At 44.0% G+C, this 24,548-nt stretch overlaps 1 protein-coding gene across 6 annotated transcripts in view; it reads left to right on the forward strand.

The window, feature by feature from the left end:
- The window catches only part of LOC135914902 (uncharacterized), a 53,674-nt gene that overhangs the window by 20,958 nt on the left and 8,168 nt on the right, over positions 1 to 24,548 (forward strand). For 5 of the 6 annotated variants that reach the window (XM_070533835.1, XM_070533837.1, XM_070533840.1 and 2 more), the window contains 4 exons: positions 2,184 to 2,300; positions 3,343 to 3,423; positions 9,227 to 9,304; positions 16,536 to 16,713. In XM_070533835.1, coding sequence (XP_070389936.1) covers positions 2,184 to 2,300; positions 3,343 to 3,423; positions 9,227 to 9,304; positions 16,536 to 16,713 — 454 coding nt within the window. The remainder of the gene's footprint in view (positions 1 to 2,183; positions 2,301 to 3,342; positions 3,424 to 9,226; positions 9,305 to 16,535; positions 16,714 to 24,548) is intronic. The other variant, XM_070533836.1, reaches the window with a different exon arrangement.

A 24,548-nucleotide genomic window follows, 5' to 3' on the forward strand; every position in this document is an offset into this window, starting at 1 on the left:
AATACATAGCAGTTTCTCTTGCGGAGGGGTTTGCAAAACGGTCGGTGTCAATGCGTTGCCGCAGTGTATCCTGACAACAGAATACTGGCGCCTATTACCATCTTGCGTATGAAAAACAGCGCCCTGCGCATGGTGCTTTTGACGATATTTAGCATTCCAAGGTACCAGCGTGGCTACGTTAATTGAAGTGCGCGATACTCACGTTGAACACTTCTGCTCTGTGTTACAAGATATTATAGTGTGAAGTGGGGCCGGTGTAACGTAAAACTATTCAAATACGTTTTTTTTTTATTCTAGTGTCCTGACTTCAAATTTACCTAACTGCCGACGCAAGCATCGGGCAGTGACCCGCAGCGTTGTTTGCACAGTCCAATCAAATGCTCTCCTCGTTTACAGGAGGTCACTTTTGTTTGCTTTGAAAGCGAATAGAATTGCCTTATTTGACAGGTTATTCTTATCTACTTGGCTGATTAGACATGAAGGGCATGCATAAGAGGAGAGGGTTTCGGTGGGGCAGGCTTCCGCAGTGTAAGTGGATAACCGAATTAGGAGGGTGGTGCCAGCGTATGCGATTGCACCGCAGCTTCTTGCTTAGTTTTTGACGTCTGGTAGCAAATCGTGGTGGCGTGCAACGGAAGGATAAAAATTCTGCTAAAACAAATGATCAACACTGAAAATTTGGAAGAGCTACGTTGTGTACGTGCTAAATATGTTTCGAAACGTTACACTATCACGCATAATTTTTTTTATTATACGAAGCAGCGCCAGAGCGATCGGCGGCCAGCCATCTTCTATTTCTTTGGGAACGGGTGGTCTCCGGCTATTAAAGAAATGTTTTGTTTGGCATAACAACGCATCTTTACTGCGTAAACGTCATACTGATGTGGTGAGTTCTCGCGGTTTTATGACGTCGCGTGACAGCCAGTTGAAGTGGACACAGCTCGAAATGTTTTGTCAAATTGTGGAAGGCTGATGGATAAAAAGGCGTAGAATCTGTAAGAATCCTATTTACTTTGTTTCGTATAATTGTACATCACCAGTGTGTACTCATCATATCAGATGCAGATCTTTAGCGGTTTTCCTAACGTTGCGTGACAGACAGGTGAAGTGGGGGTGACTCGAAAAAATTTTCACCGATCGTGGAGGGCTGATTGCAAAATGGAGCAGGAAAGTTAGGAAAAGCTTTACGTTATAGCGGCCATGGTTCGTTTCCAATGGTGAAAAACGCACGTTCAAGGAAGGTATATGGGCACCATTTCTTACTTTGAAGGCCGTTGAGTTTTTCGTAAATGGCCTATCAATCCTTACCATCAGCACCATGTAGCATAGAGATACAGTTTCGGGTGTTGGCTCTGCGCAGAAGGAAATACTGTGGGAAAAGTGCATATGAAGTATTGGCTCTGCGCAGAAAGAAATACTATGGGAAAAGTTCAAATGAAATATTACCTCTTGCATAAACATTGAGATCATAAAATATTTCCGGTTTTGATGCCGTCAAATGGGAGATTTTTCGGGAAATGTTTTTATGAAGGAAATAGGCAGTTGCTTGTGCATTTAGATCATGTACTGTGCTCTAGACAGCAGTGTTCTACCATTGAATGTGCCAGGTGGAGGCCTCTGGAAAGCATGCGGTCTTGCTCCTTCAAATTGGCCATCCAGAATCTGAGGAAATTTACTTCTGCATGTCGTGAATGGATACTAGGCATCTTAAGTTCTTTTTGTTCTAGTACTTCAGTATTAAAGTGACACTTTCGATAGCCCCACAATACCAACGTTGCCCTTGTGATAAAGAAATACTTTTCAGCCGCTATGCCTACCTAATTTCACAGGGGGAGCAACGCAGAGTATCTCTAGGCAGATGAGTAATTTAGTCTGATTGACTATTGATTGAATGAACGGGCATACTTGCACAAGTAAAGAGCGCGACACAGTACACAGCAAAGGAACCACAATTCAGAACGCTCAAAGTGTCCTGCATTGCCATGTTTAAAGCTGATGTTTACAAGATGTTATACCCAGACCAATTGAACACGCTGTTATAATTGCTCGAGGTCTGTTCTGTCTATTAAGGTAGAAAACATGCCTACATATAGCACTATAACCGCTAACAACTCAACCGTAAGTATGATGTAATCCTTGAAGGTAGCAACACCAACTTTGTCGTGTTTTCTCCTACTGTGCAGCCAAAAGAAGCCGAGCCCTTTGAACGCGGCGGTATTTGGGTGCTGCCTGGTTCCCGCGTCGCTGGTATCGATCACGCTCTTCTTGATCTTTGTGTATCACTTCTACCTCAGAAACGTGTAAGTTTTTAGTAAGACATAACTTCGTCAGACAATCGGTGATTCGCAATTAGAATGGAACACCGCTGTGACGCGAGAAGCATACACTTGGGTGCCCGTTTTTTCTTTGCTTTAGGTTCTGTGTCACTTAAGGGATGTTCATCTGTTGGCTTCTTGAGATCGGCAACAGTTTCGGAACCGACATTCCTAAAGTCTGTCTGCGGAGCACATTGGCTATATGCGCAGTTTAATCATGGCATGCAAGACGAATGGTAATATAGTACTATAATATATATGTAAAATATATATATATATATATTATATATATATATTATATATATATATAATGGTAAGAATGTGTGGATGCGTTCGGCACACATTCTTGTGACCATTATTTCAATTGCGTGCTAATGTCAGGGTGCTTACTAATCTGACTCGTGCACTGAACCGGCTTTAATTAAGCGAATACAATATGTGCCCTGTGATTATGAAGAAAGAGTTGAGCTAGTTAAATATTGCGGTTTGTTGTACCAGTTATTTCCACTTGTTTAGCGCCGCTGATGTACCAGGGACATCGAAAAAAAGAGATATGTTTAAGGGAAAATACATCTAGTGTAATCAGATAAATATTACGCACCATGGCGTTATTCGTTTGCAGGACACCCAATTATAACTTTATCGTAGGAGAAATATAACGCACCACGGCGTTATTCGTTTGCAGGACACCCAATTATAACTTTATCGTAGGACTTAGGTGCCTTTTACGAAATTGATTAAAAATTCTGGAAAAATTAGCCGCAATATTTTGCTCTTGTTTATGTTAGATTCCTAGAGCCATATGCGATTTTGTTGAATGTTCTCGCTTCTATCAGCTATTTCGTGCATCGTGCATTTTTGGAGCAGCCTAAGTTTGCGCGATCATTTAGAGTAGCAACATCTAAAGGAACCTGAAATCTATTAACTATTATTTCACAAATTTTTACATGGTCATATTCTCCGTTTGGCCAAGGCTAATTGCAAAGCCAGTGCTGTGATGACGTGTTTAATGAGTCCACGGTTGCAGACACGTGGCCCCAACACCGGAATTACGTGTCGCCATTCACGAGATCGGCAAGGACAAATGGCAATGCGAAGACCGATTATCGTGAGAGCACTTTCAATATTCTGTCTAGTTGTAAAGTTTATGGCACCAATAATTATCGTGCAAGCTTTAACTCAAGCGCAGCTCCGAAGCCGCGCATTCAAATACCCGTGCAGCGAAAAAATGCATTTTTTTTTGTGTTAGCACCCGAACAGATTGCATTGAAATTCTTTGCATTTAAGAGAAAATATTAACTTATAGTGACTAGGGAAGCGAAATTTTGATTTAGGCCTGTATATACTTACCAAAGTGCTTAATATTGGTACGTTTGAAAAAAAGCAAAGCAAGAAATTTACAAATTCGTAGCTCTGCATCAAAAGTGGATATCTCAGTTCTGTAAGCTGCATCCATTAGAGCGTCTAAAGTAGAGAAATTTGGTTAAGTAGTTATAGCTTACGAAAACTTCTTACGATGTTTTCAAGAGTTTTACGAACATACTGTTGATAATTTAGTAATACGTTTCACAGGTTTGTACGAGGCATCAATTTTGTCCACTTTAGATATATTAATAAAGCAGTTTACAGAATTATCATATCTATTTTCATTACTGAGTTGCATGGTTGAAAACTTAGTGGTTTTGTTTTCTAAATTTTGCATCTTTCAACAATTTTCATTAAAGACTTTACAACCAAAAAATTACGCTTCCTGGACTCACTTGATTTTAACATTTTCATTAAATGCAGCAAACCTCATCGAGTTCGGTGTGGTAGAAAGGAGTAAAGCGATTTCACATTTCCTATGTATTTAGATACGATGCCTTGAGCTAAAGCTTCGTACAAAACAAGCGCCACTTGTGGACTGCTTAGGCTTTACTCGCAAAGCGCTAGTGTTGTTGCTGAAGCTTCAGCCACCGTGATTTGTAGGGCTATTGTTATTGGGTCCCTGACACTATGTAGCCAGACATGTGATGGGGAGCCCTGCTCCGCGAACTAACTTTAGAATGCTGATGGTGTGAGCAATGTCGGTGGTCGACAGATGAGTTTGCCATTGCTTGGCAATGCCCATATATACAAGCAGCCATGAGGCATTGTCGACGGTTCCAGCAACAAGTACAACAACAAAAACAAAAGAGAAACGTTGACGTCAAGCAGCATATCGGCGAATAAAGAATGATGAGCCGAATTCAAAAGCCTATTCTTTTGTAAGCAGTGTTTTGTGATTGGCCACTTCCTTTAGCATATACTCGCATGATTGACCTGGGCATGTTCTCACTCACCATGACTATAGTTCGCGGCGCATTTATAAGTATAACAATGGTTGCTACCTTCACTATACCTAACATTGTCAAACTAAAGGAGGTATTGGCCTCGAGCTCCACCACTGGAAAAGCTGGCGCCACCATCGGCGTGACGTGCTAGGAGGGATCACGTGAACATAGCGGCTGCGTCGGCTGCTTCGGGCGCGCCGAAGCGAGCTGAAAACGAGTTTAAATTCCCTCGTACGCTGCGGTCCTCATTTAGTAGCGAAATTTTCCCGTTTCGAGTGTCTCCTTCACAACGCTTGAAAGCACTACAATAGGTAGTGGCTGCCTTTGAAGGCGCGCAACATGGTCAACTACTGCTCGGTGCCGCAGTGCCGGACTTTCGCAACAGAGCCCGGTGTCAGCCTTATTCACACGTAGCCGCAGGACAAGAAGCTGCGTGAAGCTTGGCTCGCGAAACATAAAACCGGCAAACAGTCATCGGCTACAACAGACGCGAGGACGATTTCTGCTACGGCGCCCGGTCTGCGATGTTCTGAAAACGCGCACATAGACGCTCGCCCGAGTCCGCTGCCCGACTAATGTCATGACGGTTTGGTCTATGAACTTGTCGATGCTATAGATACTGGCAAGTTCAGTGGAGTGGAAAGGCAGCGGTAAGAAGCACATTTAAAAAAAGCATTGCATATGGTCATGTTTGTGTTATGAATTAATGCACTGGATTACAAAAAAGGAGCAGTGGGAAATGGCACGCTGAGAACAACGATAAACATACAGTGCGACGCAACTCGAGAAATAGTATTGAAAGCTCAAAGAATTTAGAAAAAAAAAAGATTGAATCGTCGCGACGTCACATCACAGTCCCCGTAGGCGTCGAAGTCTCTACAATGAAATTATTTTTGAACAGCTCTGATAGCGCCCACGCAACAATGATAGCTTGTATACTGTCAAATGCTCATATTCTGTGGCCTAAAGCTCATGGCACGGTGCGAAAACGCGCGCGCGGAGAAAGCGACACAGTGCGAGGACAAGCATGTAGACGCGCAGTCGGTCGCTGCGAATCTGCGCGATCGCTGCATTGAGGCTTCGTTCTATTACACTCCATTTAGTTATACAAATACTATAAGAACATATTTCGCATAGTTTGCTCCCAGCGTTTACCTACCTTTCACGCAAGAAGCGGGTTGGGGAGACTCCATCGCGGCGACCACGCGCAGTGGCGTTCACTGTACGTATTCGGTAAAGAGATAGCGTCTGTAAACGATTGTGTGCTTTCAGTTTGCCCAAGATTATTATTTAGACAGTAAGAAACTTCTCTCGTTTCGAAAGTACTTCCAGAAATGTCTGGGAGAGCTCGCGCATGGTGTTTTCAGTGAGCGCTGACAGCAAAACCTATGAGGAACGCGTCACGTGATCCCTCATACTACGCCAGCGAGGCGCTTCCGATAGATGGCGACTCCGTAACTCCTCGCCGCCAATAGTATTAGCGGCCCGCAAACTAGTGTAACAAAGCCTTGGTCTACTGGCTGCCGTGACTCAGCTGGTCCACATTCACTCTATTTGCGCTGTCCTTTTCCAACGAGAATCAAATCGCTAATCTCTCAAAGGAGACAAAATGATTTCTTCATAACTGGATCAAAACCATATAACAAAAACACCGCGTGTACATATAAGGCTGGTCACGTAACTCGGAAGCAGTGTCTTAAATCAAGTGTAACATGCGATAATTCCTACTTGAAATACATTTTTTGTACATCATAACTGATCTTTACGCCACTTGATGTTTTTGGTATCGCAAAGATTGCGCCGATTCCGCTCGATCACGAAGCCCAGTGATTCACCCACCGTGACCCGTAGGTAATACACGTGCCACACGGACACACTTGGAAGGCCATCCAGTCGACTGTTTTCGAAACGCCACAACTCTATTCATTGAAATGAGTTGTGGCGCTGCTGCATGGTGCTATTAAACAGCCGCTGAGTTGTTGAAGCGTTTCTCGCAAACATTGTGTAGCGCTGCGCATATATATGTTCGTTTTTGTGTCACAAAATGTTAAAGAATATTAAATCCACTTAGTAGCACAAGTCATTCAAATGGCAAAAGTACTTCGTTAAATAATCATTAACACTCATATATGCTATTTTTTAGAGCAATACGGTTTGATTTGTTTTCTTTCTAATCGTGAGTACGAGCAGGCTGTTAACGAGAGGGCACGTTTCCGCTATTTCCGCTTCCATTGCTCAAAGGCCACGGAGGTTTCGATAAAGTTGTACGGTGCTCCGTTGACTCGACGGGCTATTGACTTGGCAGCCTTTGAAAGCGCCTGCGTAGCAACTGGAACTTGACCTTTGAGTCAACGGACAATCGGGTAGGAGGCCTTCCAAACACTCGTGTGACGGGTATAAGTACACTTCTAGAAGCGCTTGGACTTAAAGTAGACGGAAGAATCAACCTATCAGCAGTCGAGATAAACAAGAGAGAAACAAGAGAAACAGCAAGGAAGATATTGATACGATCGGATTCGTTACAGGCACAAGTAGCGGTACAAGATAGACACAGATAACTTTGAGGAAGTGAAAACAGATTAAGGAGATTCAAAGAAATGAAAACATTTATCGCGTACCTGGTTATATCAAGCAGGATAAGTCACTATGTTTTAGCGCCCCGTTTCCATAGGGACGCCAATAAGTCATCTAAGCCGCCAATAGCCGGCAGCGGATAATTTCCCACTGTTACTACATACGAATCATATCGCGAGCTGAGTCTAAACGTTTTCACACGTATTTCAGTAACCTTTGACTCCGATCATCAAAACCCGACAGTTGAGATTAAAAATCCGAGGACACCTAAGCAACTCTTATCAGTTGGGAATGCGAAATCATTATTGTTCAATTGAACGTCCCCGAGCGGTCCTCCGAATTAGGAACTCCTGCACGCGAGCGCCTTGAGGCGCTAAGCGCGTTTCGATTTGACCTTACCGAGACGCAGTTCGATTATTTCCGCCTCATGATTCGGATCCGCCATCACTACCTGCCCTAAGTAGATGTATTTTCTTACCACTTCCAGTGCCTCGCTACCTATTGTAAATTGCTGTTCTCTTCCGAGACTGTTAACCATTACTTTAGTTTTCTGCAGATTAATTTTTAGAGTCACTCTTCTGCTTTGCCTCTCCAGGTCAGTGAGCATGCATTGCAATTGGTCCCCTGAGTTACTAAGCAAGGCAATATCATCAGCGAATCGCAAGTTACTAAGGCAACGCAGGCTAGTTCTTGCGCGTACAAGGAACGGACGCTTAACACATGCCTCCGAAAGCGAGGGCGACGTGGCGTCGCGGCGATGCCCTCTACCCTCACTCGACAACTGGCGCAGTAAGGCGGCCGCATGTGATGCCTTTTAGCCAGCTCTGCCCCGTCGAGGCCCGAGCCAACAAGCGCGAGCCAGCGTTAGGAGCGCCGAGGCCCTCTGGGCACCACGTGACGACGCAGCCAATGGGAAATTTGGTACCATTTCGCTGCTACAGACGTCGCCGGCTTTTTCACTCAATGGGCAATTTGTCGCTTTCAGCATCAAAAGGAGGTTTATTCCAGTTAGGACCAGCATTGAAGCTAGTATACATTGTCGTCTAAGAAGGCAATCTCAATTGGCCAAGTACGTCTCATCACATCAACAAAGAAAGCTAAGAAAAGCAAATGTTCACAATATACTTCAGCACTTTGCGCGTGCGAACTCCTGGAAAGCCGCAAAGTGGCGGACTTTGTGCTAAACAAAGCATGACTACGGTTTCTTTGTGCGCAGTTTCGTCTATGTCTTCTCCTTTCGTCTATTTTCCAGGCAGCCTGCTCGGCCACAACCTTACTTAGACAACAAAGTCGCGTGCATCATTTTTTTTTACTTCGATGTTTTCGCGAAGTTCACTAACATGTCGACTTGGTCCGTGTTGGAACAATATTTGATATGGTCGCTGTACGCTTGACTCTGTTCGGCTTTCAGTAGCCAGTATTAGGATATGACTATCATGTTTTCCTGCGAAAATTAACACTAATAGCGCGATCGGAAAATTTATGATTGAGGAATAGAACGTAAGCTACGGGCTAGCGCACTTAAAAGGAATTTTGACATTGTAGCGCCCTTCTTGTGATAATATTGAGAAGTGGCGCAAAAATAATACAGTGGTCACAGCTTCTTTTCTTTTCCACACAGCTTCATTCCTTTGTCGAAGGACCACTTTCCGCTAAAGAATGAATGAATGAATGAATGAATGAATGAATGAATGAATGAATGAATGAATGAATGAATGAATGAATGAATGAATGAATGAATGAATGAATGAATGAACGCTTATTTCATCTTGAATACAACTTCGAGAAAGGTGCGAAAAAAAGTCACCGCTAATACGTTTCGAGCGATGCACGTCTCGAAAGCGGCGCTATAAACTGGAAATTCGCCTTGCATCGCCTGGCTTCGCCTTCACAATATCGGCGTATACACTAAGAATATTCATTACGATAGCAATTGCTCTAAGTAACTTCACTTGCAAGCCTATTGGCGATTACTGCACAGTTCCTGATGTAAGCAGTAACTTACCACACGTACCGCTTTCGCAGGATGAGGGAAGTAATGGTCATCCTGTTGCTCGTCGCAATCGGCATCTCACTTATTGTAGACTCGGACAAGCACATCGGGTAAGTCGACAAGGCCATCTGTGAATGATCTTATCTCAGTATCTATAAACTGCTTAGATGACGAGATTTAGTTAACATTGTACTGTAACGTTGTTTGTACGCGCAGTGAACGTCATTTAACGAAGCTGGCTGCGTCATTTAAAGAACTGCCCAGAGCTAATAAGTCAATTAAGTAGTGTCATCCGACCATCATAGCTTACCAACAAGGAAAGTGGAATTTCCTTTAAAATACATGCGTTGGAACAGAAACAAACATGGGAAAATTAGGCCTGCTCTTATGCGCCAGAAACACAACGACAATGAAAAGTTATGAGTGAAAATTTATATGCACGTAAAGCGCCTTTGTTGCCCATTTGAGCAGTGGTAAAACAATGTTTCACAAAATAGCAGCGCACTGCATCTGCTAAATTTACTAACACCCGCTGGAATGGGTTCAGCCAAAATTGTGCGACTCACCTGTTGCCGCCCCTCCATGAAAGGCGCGCGCCGCTCCATAAGCGCAGCGATAAGTTTGACGTGCCGCAGCAGAGAGAGAACGTACTTCTTCCGAGATCAAAAATGCATAGCCTGCAGCAGGTCGCCGTCGTCACCAGGAAAACAATGATTGACATTGTCGTAAGAAGCATGCTGTGCGTCGTCAGAAGAAGCATTCATTGTCGTGAAGGCCGCTACGAGGGGCGCTTCGTCAGTTATCACTGCCAGTATGCTCGAATATCGCGCAACACTGCAGTTATATTTATATCGATTAGCATTCTTAGGACACGTTCCAGGATTGTCTGTCTGTCTGTCTGTCTGTCTGTCTGTCTGTCTGTCTGTCTGTCTGTCTGTCTGTCCGTCCGTCCGTCCGTCCGTCCGTCCGTCCGTCCGTCCGTCCGTCTGTCTGTTTGTCTGTCTGTCTATTCGTCTGTCTGTCTGTTTGTCTGTCTGTCTATTCGTCTGTCTGTCTGTCTGTCTGTCTGTCTGTCTGTCTGTCTGTCTGTCTGTCTGTTCGTCTGTCTGTCTGTTTGTCTGTCTGTCTATTCGTCTGTCTGTCTGTCTGTCTGTCTGTCTGTCTGTCTGTCTGTCTGTCTGTCTGTCTGTCTGTCTGTCTGTCTGTCTGTCTGTCTGTCTGTCTGTCTGTCTGTCTGTCTGTCTGTCTGTCTGTCTGTCTGTCTGTCTGTCTGTCTGTCTGTCTGTCTGTCTGTCTGTCTGTCTGTCTGTCTGTCTGTCTGTCTGTCTGTCTGTCTGTCTGTCTGTCTGTCTGTCTGTCTGTCTGTCTGTCTGTCTGTCTGTCTGTCTGTCTGTCTGTCTGTCTGTCTGTCTGTCTGTCTGTCTGTCTGTCTGTCTGTCTGTCTGTCTGTCTGTCTGTCTGTCTGTCTGTCTGTCTGTCTAGTCGTCTGTCTGTCTGTCTATTCGTCTATCTGTCTGTCTGTCTGTCTGTCTGTCTGCCTGCCTGCCTGCCTGTCTGTCTGTCTGTCTGTCTGTCTGTCTGTCTGTCTGTCTGTCTGTCTGTCTGTTTGCCTGCCTGCCTGCCTGCCTGCCTGTCTGTCTGTCTGTCTGTCTGTCTGTCTGTCTGTCTGTCTGTCTGTCTGTCTGTCTGTCTGTCTGTCTGTCTGTCTGTCTGTCTGTCTGTCTGTCTGTCTGTCTGTCTGTCTGTCTGTCTGTCTGTCTGTTTGCCTGCCTGCCTGCCTGCCTGCCTGTCTGTCTGTCTGTCTGTCTGTCTGTCTGTCTGTCTGTCTGTCTGTCTGTCTGTCTGTCTGTCTGTCTGTCTGTCTGTCTGTCTGTCTGTCTGTCTGTCTGTCTGTCTGTCTGTCTGTCTGTTTGCCTGCCTGCCTGCCTGCCTGCCTGCCTGCCTGTCTGTCTGTCTGTCTGTCTGTCTGTCTGTCTGTCTGTCTGTCTGTCTGTGCCCCGCCAACTTGGGCAGTCCATGGCATAATGGGTACTGCATTGTTTGGCGACAGCTGACTGGGTATACCTAAAGCCCCTACATCCACGCGCCACCGCCGCTTTCTTAAGTAGCGACAACCTTTGTTGTGCGCCGCCTTCTCCCCACAAACCAAATCCCGTTCCGGTATTTCCGGTTCCGGCATTTCCGGTTTAAAAATTTCCGGTTCCGGCGTTTCCGATTCCTGGAGTTGCGCTGCGGGAATTTTCGCGTAGACTGCCGTTGGACGATGGTGAGACGCCCGCGCGTGCTTAGCAGAGCTGTGGCAGTCACCATAAGAAAAATGCAAAGGGGACAAGCTGCGTATTCCGCTGAAGCAGTAGTTCACGGTCGCTGTTTTCCAAATGAACGAAAAACGGCAGTGGTCTCCAAGTGCCTAGGCTCTGCATTCCAGTGTACCTCGTCGCTCGTGCCGCATCCCGTTGCAGGCTGACGCGAAGCAGCGAACACGAGCAGATCGCTGGTTACAGTAGGCGGTGGTTCTTAGATGGAATCGCATTCACAGTTTCAACCGCAGCTCGTGGAATTAAAGCCTTTCCAGCGACGCGAAAGTAAACAACGCTAAAAAACAAAGCGTCACTTCCCCTCGTAACAGGAAGCTGCAGCTACGTAAGTTTCTCTTGCCGCCGGAAGCTAAGGGGGTGAGTGGGAGAGAAGCGGGGAGGAGGAGGCCAGGTTGGCGGTACTTAACCTGGTCGGCAGAAACGTGTATGGAGGGGCTTTAAGTATACCATGCACGGATTTGGCCTTTCTGGTACAAAACCCAAATGGTGGTGCGTCCCCGTAGCTAAGCCGAACGCGGCTCGGCGGACCATATAAAGAACGGGGCCCATATAAGCTTCTTTGCAAAAAAAAAAACGCTCAGTTTAATGGGGTAACAAAAGGTTACTTCCATTTAAATCACTTAAATCATTGTATATCAACCGGCAAAGGGCGAAATGAAACTCCCCGTGAGATGGTCTATTGCTCAACATTTGACCAAATATGTAACGGTAATGTTCCCAACAATACAGTTCAAAACACAATATGAAGGCCTAAGGAGAACTCACATTTAGCTTGTACAAATATTTCGACTATAAACTGAGGTGCACAACTATAGTATGGCGCTGTTTATAATGCAATATTTTTATTTGAATATACAACATAGGATACACCACAAATACAGCAGGCCTTGCTGGCACTTTAGATATGAAAGTACAAAAGAATAGTATCACTTGCATAATATCGCAGGAAATCACTTGTATCATATCACGGTGTTTTAGCCATGCATGTCATTATTAAATCCGTGTTAACTGTCTATGTAAAAGTTTGTACTGCAGTCAGGAAGCAAGAAAACAAGGCAAAGGTTAAGTATGCATGAGATTGCAGGCACTAAAGCATGAATTGAACACTTTTGTTCAGATCCACCTTGGACACTACCAAAAAAAAAGCTTTACACATCCTGTGTAGCTTTAGAGCAGGATAATAAAGACGCTCCCAATGCAATGTAGCAAAGGCAAAAAATATACAGAGTCTCGGCTATGGGGACACCTAAAAAAGAAGACGGGGCCATGCATGCTTCTAAGCCAATATGAATGTAAATTGGCATCAAGACCAAAAGCTAGTCCAGCCTACGTCTTCACAAAGATAACATTAAAAACAACTTTTGAAATTAAAGCTCTATACATGCCCTTGTAAGCACTGGAGGAAGCATTTTCTCTGTGCATGTGAGCAATAAATATCTCTGAAAAGTCGTAACATTTGTATCGTAATACACTATGAGCTATACCTGACATCAGTGAAATGCTGTTAACTGTCTGTATAAGTTTGCACTGCGGTTAGCAAACAAGAAAACCAGGAAAATTTGAACTGTACCATGATGGTACAGGCACAACAACAGGAATCAGACAATTGTTATTATATCACCTTTGAAGACTACACACAAGTATTGTTGCACACCCTGGTGAACATTAAGAATATGGTTTCAAAGACACTCCAAATGCAATATAGCAAATGCAAAAATGCAATATTATAAATGCTTGATTATGGGTAACATCTGAAAAAGAAACACTACCACAGAGCCATGTACAGCGCTTCCAAGTCAATATTATAGCGAAATCGGGAGGGAGACAAAAAAACATCTTTTCATGTTGTAATTGAGCAAGAATAAAATTAAGAACGGATGCTGAAATTACACGTCTATACATGTTCATACAAGTAGTACATCATGTTTGCATACATGTGAGCTAATACTAAAACCTTAGCAAATATACCAGACGAATATTTCAAACATGCTGACTAATGTGTAGCAATGTAAAATAGTAAGATCATCACACTTCAATTGTGGCACTTGTATGATACAACACACACACCACCACAAATATCAAGTATCACCTTAAATAAAGTACAGCTCACTAGTTAACATTTGTAGGTATTTAAAGTAAATGCTCATATTGCAAACAGAAAATCAAGGCTACTGAGTTTTATCACATAGTTATATACATTTCTATTGCTGGCACCAAAAGTATTCACTTTCATAGTCTATTTTAAAGCAAGCTGATCTTGTTAAACAGGCTATCGTCTAAGCATGATAGAAGCTTGTCGCTGTGTTTTACTGCGATAATGTATCAGGATCACAGAAGGTCATGTGACACTAGCAGGACACCTATGGCATCAATAGAAACTATGTTCGTTTGCACGCGGACAGTTTGGGAGCTCAAGGTTGCTGTCTTTTTTTTCTTCGCGGCCATGAAGCAATAATGAAAAAAACCTTCGAGCACAGCGCTGCGTGGCAGAACACATTTATTGCTACAGCAGCATCAGTAATGATGCAAATAGACATAAATGTTGAAGGTTCGTGTACAATATGTCAATAGAAATACATATAAGTTTTATACTATAATAAGGAAGACGACCTCAGCCCTGTTGAGAGCACAATCATGTCTGTTAGCGGCCAGTATGTCAGTTGGCAATTCCCCGGTCTCCAGTGGAGCCTACAAGAACAGAATAGTAATCTTAAACTCTTATTTTTACTTGTTTAAGTCACACTGCAAACAGCTATGAACATGTAATGAAAGAGGCATAAATTAACCACAAGCATATTAAATATAACCACAGAACATATAATTAAACACGCAAAATTTAATTATGTTCTATCAAGACCATTTCGGTAACAATAAAAATTCAAGGTTAAAGTTTAAAAGAATATTAATCAATTCAAACTAATCATACAAATTAATTTCCAAATCACTTCCTACGCTTCTTCAGTACAAAAAACAACACCGGAAGAATGTGACAGTTTCACAGTAAGAACGCTATATCAAGTGATTACGAAATGAACTACTGCAATTATTATTCTTTAATTAAGGATAGTTTACAATTAATTTGTAAACATACGACCATCTCAGCTCAAAACACCAGTTCCGTGAAAGAGGTCCAATACTGTGCCTACGCACAAAAGTGCAACATGTACTCGAGCATTAAGAATTAGCAACACGGTGACTCATAGAGATAACAGAAAACGTGTTTATGAAGCGAGCGAGTAGTGCGCTTCAATAAACCTCAGTAGCGCAAGTATGAGCATGCATTGACGGTGAAATATATGACACATACACACACCAGCAAATAAATAATTGAACAAGAAGCATTGCTTACCTGGGTCACATTTATTGCTGTCTTCGGTATTCGTTACAGCAGTCACAACATAAGCGATACTCATCATTCTCGCGTAAGCGAAGAACTTATACCATATTCCATCGGCAATGCGGCTCCTTGCAGCGGCCAGTGCCACGCAGCGCGCCAATATGTCGCTGCTCCGCGGTGGCAGTGCTTCTTTTCAGCGGCTCGCGCACCTTTAGGAGTCTTTTTGGTAACTGCACCACGCGTCACGAGCGACTCAAACACACAACACGCTTGGTAAGCGCACACCACGAAATCGGAGAGCGTTTAAACGTGATTAAAGCGATTAAACAAAGCGCTACATGACCGTTACAAAAAGACCGCATTGGCGATACACTTCCAGGCATGGTTCTTGAGAGCTACACAACGCAGAGGAGATTTGAGTGCGCTCGCGTTTGGCTGAAGCTGAAGTACGTTTGATTATGGCGTCCATCTACAGAGGACAAATAGAAAGAATAATCAAGCTACAGTTCCGACAAAGTGTCACATAACAGTACATCAAAATTCTAATATTCTATAGTTTAAAGATGTTGCTGTTCGGTTGTATTTGTATATTTTCTCTCTGATCATTTGGCCGGCCGCCATTGTGGTCTCATACCGTGATTGCCCATTCATCTCTCTACGAGACCTTACTGGAGCGGCTGTCGCCCGCTTTCATGTGAATGTAGCAGCGTCATTATAGCGTGTTAGCGAGCGAGGAAAAGCGATACGTGTCTGGCGTTCTCTATAAGGAAGCCGACATTTGCTGCAGTTTAGGAACCACTTCCTATTATGCGTTAGAAAGGAAAAACATTAAATAAACACAGTGGCATATTACATTCTGTTGCAGTGTACAAAACATTTTTCTCCCCTGTAGAATAGTTATTGGGCCTGCTCGACGCTTTCATTCTGTCGGTCGTCGAGCTTTTACAGTATTCCAGCGTGCGCCCGCATGCACCCTTCAATGTGCGTCCTGCTGTCAAAGGGTGTCATGTTTCAGGAGAAGATTACAAATGCGAATAAAAGAAGCGTTGATGCTCAAATAAAGAAAATTATTGGGTACAAATGTATATTCAATCACCATAATGCATCTGCGTTTAGTTATTCGGCAGGCAGGTTTTATACCACAGCATAGAATGCCTACAGTGGTAGCGGTAGGCTTTCCACCACACTGAACCGTAATTACGATTTATGCCGCAGCATCGTTCGCCACAATATTCTCCGATTTATTTTTAACGTTTGTGTGGCTTGCTTTTACATTATAATGCCACGTATGCAGCATATAAAATTGGTCACTGAATTGCCGCTGGTTGACTTGAGCAGGCGCTCGTGCGAGATTTAAGCTTTCTTTATATTGCGAAAACAAACATTCCGACTGGAAAAATAACATCTTAATTTAGCCCAACCTGCCTCCGTATCGCGGCCGCACACCATATTTTACATGTTATGCCTGGCTGAAAATATCATATCAGGATCGCCAATGCGACACAATAATCTGCAAACTTCCAATCCATACAATATCCCCTGAGCCACGAATTACAACTTTACTGAAAGGAACTGGGTAATCACCCAGTTCTTTACTTTTTAAAAAGTGATGCTTTCGAATGACTGATCCTTTCCTAGAGCATCCAGTGAAACTCAAAATTTTCGTTCTCGGTCACGCACCCGCAGGGTTGACTCCACCACGGTGACTTCGCTGTGCGCCGTGGTGGCCGTGGGCCTCCCGCAGAAGCTGGGCAACCTTGTCCTGGCCGAGCACGTGGTGACATGGCAGCTCATACTCCGCCGCCTGCCCTGGGAACTGATCCTGGTGCGACTTGGAGGAAGCGCCCTGCAGGTCGTCGCCGAGGTCTGGATCGACACGTGATATAATTTTTCACCTATAACAAACGTGCCCACAAACGTGCGTGGAGTCGAACGTGCATTTACAGTTAAATTCATTGATAGAAGGATATCAGAACTTCTTTCTTTGAGAAGAGCTGGTAACAGGAGACACCAAACTCGTTGTTCTTATCTCGCGTCATCGCCGGCAATACATGCATGTCACGGTAGCAAACTACTAAGGGCATCCGTTTACACATTGGAGTATGTTTGTATATTATGAACGCTCGTGTAGCCCGCAGCCTAGCAGATACTTGGGAAGGAACCCATCAGCTAGCCAGCGGTGGCTGCTGGGTTCGAGACCTTTGCTCTGTAGCGCATGGGCCGAACATGGACCGAATCGCGGCAACTCTTTTCACGAGAAATGGTAATCGAATCGGCCTGTTGACCACAGTAGAGAATAGCTGTTGACGCAAATAGCAAAGTATTATCAGTGTCCACCACCGTGTAAAGGTCAGCGCTTCCCTTTGACTTCAGTGTTCACTGAAGCTGAATAGCATTCCTCGGGAATTCTTGGGGTGAAATAACTTTCAGTGTATGCTCGATGCTAGTGCAGTGATAAGTTATTTGGTAAGCAACTCGTTCATCGACGAAGGATTTGACGATGGGCTTTACTTAAGCGCAGCAACTTCTGTAGTCGAGGATAAGTTCCAGTGGAAGATTTTGACGAGTGCGGCTAGGGTAACGGTAGATGTGCTTAACTGATCTAGTTTTCCATGGGTAATAGACGTTTCAAGCATTCATGAGAAGGTAGAAGCGGCGTTTACTATTTACGAGTCGTTTAGCAGGTTTGCATAGAACACAGCGAATGGGTGCTGAATTTCACGTGGTTCAGGAACATACGATTGCTTTATATGAGGTGGGGATAAATTTTCTAATTTCTGCAGATATATACCTGCATGAAATAACTAGAACAAGGGCTACACTTGTGTTGGATGCATGTTCTTTTAAGCGGCTTCTTTCTGAGAAGACATTTGTGTGTACTCTCTCAAAGTTTCAGTGTTCTTGAGGGAGTAAATATCGGTCGTATACCTTGTAAACATTCGCTTACTAACTAATAACAAGTATGGTCCCACGCCTACACAAAAAAACATGAACACATCTCATTTGATGACCTCGGAAACTCTCAGTCAAAACGCTGGAGTGAGGAAGCGTGGCAGCAACACTGAGCGAACTGACTTTTGTGCTGCCTCTCGCTTCAACGTGAACTAAGCGGTGAAAACACAGCTTACACGAAGCTATCAGCAATCCATGCACTCTGCCCTCATCACAGATCGCTTTTAAGACAAGGCCCTCGTGACCGCGCGCCGTCGTGCCATACGCAGCAGCCGCCGGAGGAGAATGCCCCACCCCTCTCCTTCTCTCCCCTCGCCTCAGTGCCTTGCGCTCCACCGAGGATGGTGGGCATGCTCCAAGCTTTAGGGCCCGTACATGGTCGCTCCGCCCGTCCGTTCCGCCCTCGTCCGGTCGCGAGCGGAAGCCCGAAAGGCGGAAGGTGTCGCAAAATTCGATGCACGCTCAATCCGCACGAGCGGAACGCACGCGCACTCCTATTGGGCGACGCGGCCTGTTGACAGCTGGCAACCGTTCGGCGGAGCAAAGGTGTTCAAGGTTGGCAACGACCTTTGACAGCAGACGACACTGGCATATTTTTGCAGATGTGATTTCAATTTTCCGCGTTCCGGCGAAAATGCGACTCTAGGCTGCCACATTCTGTTCTTCAGCCGTATGTGTTGCATTGGCACCGTCATCCTTCTTCGAAACATTGCACAGTCGTCTTATCTGCGCCACCTTTTACAGATGTATTGCAATCGCATCACGTCGCAGCACGCGACGTATTCTCGGATGATTACTTTCAGTGCACGCTGCCTTGGCTGGTTGAACAAAACCTCTCTAATTATCCAACGTGATGCGTTCTGCGACGCGCGAACCTGATATTGTCGCCGGAAGCGCGGTGGCGCGGTTTCTATAGTGTTAGTGACAGCTTGCAAGAATACAGAACACACGCACATCTGTCGCGGAATGCATTTGCGTAGGTCGCCAAGACGCACATTTCTACCACTGAGCACGCGTGTGAGGCCCCGAGTACAGCTTGCTGATACGCTTGCTCGTGCTTTTTTTTTCACTCTGCCAATTTTAACAGGGTGCTTAAAGCAGTTGGATGCATGGAATGCCTTTTCCTTAAATGATATGCTCAGCGATGACTGAAGTTCTCACCGTGTGCAGAAAATGTTGTGCATGAGTGGTTAACTTCATGCAGCAAGGAATTGAAGGTTAAGCAGTGAGTGTACGATTCATTATGACTGGCTTAAAGCAATGTGTATGTATTGCGGTGACCTTATGCAGATATATGCATACTCATGAGATATGTTTCCAAGGGGAGTACTTATTTGAAAGCATATAATTTACATTGCTGATAAGAAAATTATTTTGAGTGAAATCAAACAATTGCATTCCTTCTTGCCAGCCTGGCTACCCAATATGTTGCCACCTTACTACTTAACATACCTAATTTAACATTTCAAAAATGCACAAACATTACCAAAGCGCACAAAATTAAGCAGTACCTTGACAGGCATGCTTCCTCTCTCACCCATGACACCAAACAAGGATGTTCGACTTGAGACTGTTTGATACTGTTGGCATCATACATGCGTGTTCTATTTTGATTGCTCTACATATAAAAAATAAGCTCTACTCAGGTTATGTGAGTTAGTTGGGCATGGGCTGCATGTTGTTTATGTATTTATGCAGTAACAACCTTGCTAGCTCATGCACAGACATATTTTAGGAAAATGAAAAATGCATAGCATAACATAAGCAGCTGGCCAGTGCCTGCATTTATTTGAAAGCAAGCCGATATTATCAAGTGTAGCTTAGCAGTGAGTTCAGTGACATCTTGTGGTGTGAAAAGGTTGATGTAGTTAGTAGTTTCGTGTTCGGCTTTCTTAATTAGTTGGTGTTTTAACATGCACATGACAATGAAAAGAAGGCACACATGGTGGAACACAGGGCCACACAAAAAGTGGGGAAACAGTTACTGCCATTTTTTTTATTTGCATAGCAAACCAGCAAATAGTTCCTTAGGTTCCGTTTTGTGAGTAATGCTCAAGGTGTTCTGCATAAAACTGAAAGATGGTTGTGCTCCTTTACGTATTCACTATTCGGGTAGCCAAATGAATGATACCCCCTTTGGCACTGTGAGAGCACAGAAATTTGCAGTCAAGAGGCCGCAGTGGCTCAGCCTCTGTGCCAAATGTAAAATTGTTCCAAAAGAAAACATGCATACCGGTGAATTGGGTATGCATTCACATCTGCTATTCAAATCCACACATCACAAGTAATCTTTCATTCCTTGGCACATTTCTCACCATTGTACAGACTTTGTTTCAGCGCTCTGTGCGTGCAGTAATATAACTTGGTAAATCAAAGCTGCGGTTATTCAATACACTGAAAGCAACTTTGCGTGTGGGTTAGATAAAATAATGCTCCTACATATGGGTCAACTCAGTATTATAAACCGCTTTGTTTACTAGTTCACTGTTACGCCTGAACTATACGGTGCCACTGGACAATGCTGTATCCCTGCAAGCACGCTAGAACAGCTTGGATATGCACAAACAATCCTTTACATCGCACTTAAATTAAGGTGGTGTAGATTTGCTGTCACAATGTGCTTGTAAGCATAACTGCCGAGCATTCAAAAAAGTGTTTGAAATGTAAGGGTGGATGCTCAGGTTTGCAGGTGTGACATTTTACATTTATAGTGCAAGGACACACCGATGAACAGGAAGGATACCACACAAATCCTCGTGTTGTGACCTTGCAGTCACAATGCAAGTAGTTTTCAGTGGTGTTTAGCTATAAACATGTGAAGCAATCTGTAAATTCAAAACTGTATTAAGTAAACTGAGACACCATGAAAAGCAACATAACACTACAGTGTACACATTTTTTGTCACATCAGCTCTTTGTGGTGCAGGTCAAATATGTATACAAGCTATGTGTAGGAAGTAGGAAACCTATCCAATATAAACAAGAAACTTGCAGGCAAGGTAATCACAACAAACCAGCTGAGACGTTGGTACTATTCTACTTGTGCTTGTACTTCTACTATGTGCTGCTGGATGGTTGCGACTGATATGCTCGCGAAGGTTTGGGTCATTCACATTTCAAGGGATGAGTAACTGTTACATATGTAAATCATCCTCCTCTGCATGCAGCCGCTGTGGCTGGCAGTCAATCCCGTAGCCTCATGCTTAGCAGCCCAACACCACAACCACTAAGCAATCACGGCGGGTAACTGCTCCTCAGGTTGTGCAATCTGTGTGGCTGTATCAAAGCACTGATGTAACACGTGTTTCAGTGGGGTCTAACTACCGCACAGAAGTTGTGGTGCAGCACTTCCTAATGGCAACATGTGTTGCAGCTGGGATACAAAGAGTTGAGCCTTTGTATCCGATGAGCATACGGTAAGTGGAAACTTTGTTTCCACTTCTAAAAATTTTTGAGTATGTTCTAAATGACATGAGCCCATGTTGTAATGCTATTTTAATTTTTAAAATAGCTGTACACGTTTGTGTACATCAAGTACACCATGAAATAACAGTCATCGGGGTATGCTTGAAAGGCACCTTCAGCATCTGCACTTCAAACTGCAGCTATGTCGTAGCCATTGTAGGTGAAACAGCAGTAGTCAACGCGAAATTGACCGCCACTTTAGCAGTTTGCATGCAAACACACATTCATGTGGTGGCATTGTTTATTTTGGTTACCTGGCCCAGGCAAGTAATGTGACTAAGAGAACAATTATCAAACATCATTAGCTTAGTTAGGCCCAAAATACTCAGTCGGGTAACTATTCATAGCAGTAGTCGAGGGCACGCTTGAAAGGCACCATTAGCAGTCTGCACGTCAAAGCGCAGTCAAGTCGTCGCCACTGTTGGTGAAACGGCAGCACTCAATGCGAAAATGACAGCCACTGTTGGCAGCTTGCATGCAAACACACGTTCATGTGGTGGCATTGTTTATTTTGGTTACCTGGCCCAGGCAAGTAATGCGAATAGGAGAACAATTATCAAACATCATTAGCTTAGTTAGGCCCAAAATACTCAGTCGGGTAACTATTCATAGCAGTAGTCGAGGGCACGCTTGAAAGGCACCATTAGCAGTCTGCACGTCAAAGCGCAGTCAAGTCGTCGCCACTGTAGGTGAAACGGCAGCACTCAATGCGAAAATGACAGCCACTGTTGGCAGCTTGCATGCAAACACACATTCATGTGGTGGCATTGTTTATTTTGGTTACCTGGCCCAGGCAAGTAATGCGAATAGGAGAACAATTATCAAACATCATTAGCTTAGTTAGGCCCAAAATACTCAGTCGGGTAACTATTCATAGCAGTAGTCGAGGGCACGCTTGAAAGGCACCATTAGCAGTCTGCACGTCAAAGCGCAGTCAAGTCGTCGCCACTGTAGGTGAAACGGCAGCACTCAATGCGAAAATGACAGCCACTGTTGGCAGCTTGCATGCAAACACACGTTCATGTGGTGGCATTGTTTATTTTGGTTACCTGGCCCAGGCAAGTAATGCGAATAGGAGAACAATTATCAAACATCATTAGCTTAGTTAGGCCCAAAATACTCAGTCGGGTAACTATTCATAGCAGTAGTCGAGGGCACGCTTGAAAGGCACCATTAGCAGTCTGCACGTCAAAGCGCAGTCAAGTCGTCGCCACTGTTGGTGAAACGGCAGCACTCAATGCGAAAATGACAGCCACTGTTGGCAGCTTGCATGCAAACACACATTCATGTGGTGGCATTGTTTATTTTGGTTACCTGGCCCAGGCAAGTAATGCGAATAGGAGAACAATTATCAAACATCATTAGCTTAGTTAGGCCCAAAATACTCAGTCGGGTAACTATTCATAGCAGTAGTCGAGGGCACGCTTGAAAGGCACCATTAGCAGTCTGCACGTCAAAGCGCAGTCAAGTCGTTGCCACTGTTGGTGAAACGGCAGCACTCAATGTGAAAATGACAGCCACTGTTGGCAGCTTGCATGCAAACACACATTCATGTGGTGGCATTGTTTATTTTGGTTACCTGGCCCAGGCAAGTAATGCGAATAGGAGAACAATTATCAAACATCATTAGCTTAGTTAGGCCCAAAATACTCAGTCGGGCAGCTATTCATAGCAGTAGTCGAGGGCACGCTTGAAATGCACCATTAGCAGTCTGCACGTCAAATCACAGTCATGTCGCAGCCATTTTTGTATTTGTTTATCTCACGGCAAGTAACACCAATGTAAGCACAATTATTCACCCTGAATAGCTTTGCTAGCATTGTTTGTACTAAAAAATTCTGAGTGAAGTTAAATGTGTTTTATTGAGGCAATTATTTAATTCACAAGCCATCGGCATAGTGATCGATGGCCAGGTTCAAACAATGACATTTGTGAAGTAATAAATGGTGAAAGTTGCAAAAGCTATGAGTGCACTGCTTTGCTGGGCTCCATTTACTGAAAAATTTCTTTGCAACGACAAAAGCATCAGACAGGAAATGACACCCCACTGCACAGTGTTATTCGTGTTGTACTTTTTTGCCATCATATGTGATGGGCAGCGAAACCATCCGTTTACTAAGACTGATTGCATGAAAAATGCAACAGCATAGCAAGGTGTAGTTTCACAATATGGCACCCTTTCATGTGCACTTCTGGCGAGCTGCCACATGCACTGATGCATAAACATGAACTGAGGTAAGAGGCTAAGTTGCTGTGCAACCCCTATGACGCTTTTAAGAAAATCTATCTCTAAACCTTTCTGTTTTCATAGGCGATGAAAATCTGTTTTGAGCAAGTTGGTTAATCACACTGCAGCAACAACACAAGAAGCAAGGACAGAAAACACAGCGAGTAGGCAGACTGAGAAGACGAGGTAGACCAGTGAGAAAGGTTTTAATGAGATGGAAGAGGCCTGCCCTGCCGTGTACATGAGTTAGTGCTTTGAATGAGATTGGTTTATGAAAATGTGTAATGACTTTCCTGAAAGAAAACTAGCAAAAGCAAATGCTAATATAATATAAAAGGACAGAAATAATGGTAAGCGCAAGCACGCATGGAAACAGGCACGTATTCACACACAAATGCGAGAACTAAGAACTCCAACGTAAAGAAATCTGGGAAATAGAAAAAAAAATTGACAAACGCAAGAAAACATACATTTACAAACAGACGCGGGTCGAGGTATTATAGGAGCGGGTTCACAAGCTGCTGTGCTTACCTTCTCATATGTTTTCTTTTTTAACCGTTCTCTTAATACTGTCTCGGGAAATTTTAATTGCATTCATGACATTAGTGCTCTCAGGTGCGTCCACATTTCACGACAGCGCTGAACGTCTTGACGTATGCAATTATAATGTTGTTCCCTAATTTCACCCCACCGATAGAAGCATCTTTAACCGTGCAGTAACAACTTTTGAAACAAACGATAGATGTACGAAGCAGAAAAGGCCGGTGTGATAGGGCTTCTCTATCAGGCTACTACATAAGAAAACGCAATCGGCAACACTTATGCTCAGCTCAGTTCTGAGCACACGAACATCGCGTAGTACGACCACTTCTACACCCAGTAACGCTGCAACACATCGCACATATATATCACGATTTGTAGCTCGCAAACGCACTTCATAACGGCAAGAGCACAGCTCGAACGTCGCGATCACCACGGCGCATCGCAGCCGGCAAAACGGATGGCAGCGATAACTAGGCGATAAAAACTTATCGCTACTGATCGTATCGTTACTT

The sequence above is a fragment of the Dermacentor albipictus genome, chromosome 2, assembly GCF_038994185.2.
Source record: "Dermacentor albipictus isolate Rhodes 1998 colony chromosome 2, USDA_Dalb.pri_finalv2, whole genome shotgun sequence".
In the NCBI taxonomy this organism is placed as follows: Eukaryota; Metazoa; Arthropoda; class Arachnida; order Ixodida; family Ixodidae; genus Dermacentor; species Dermacentor albipictus.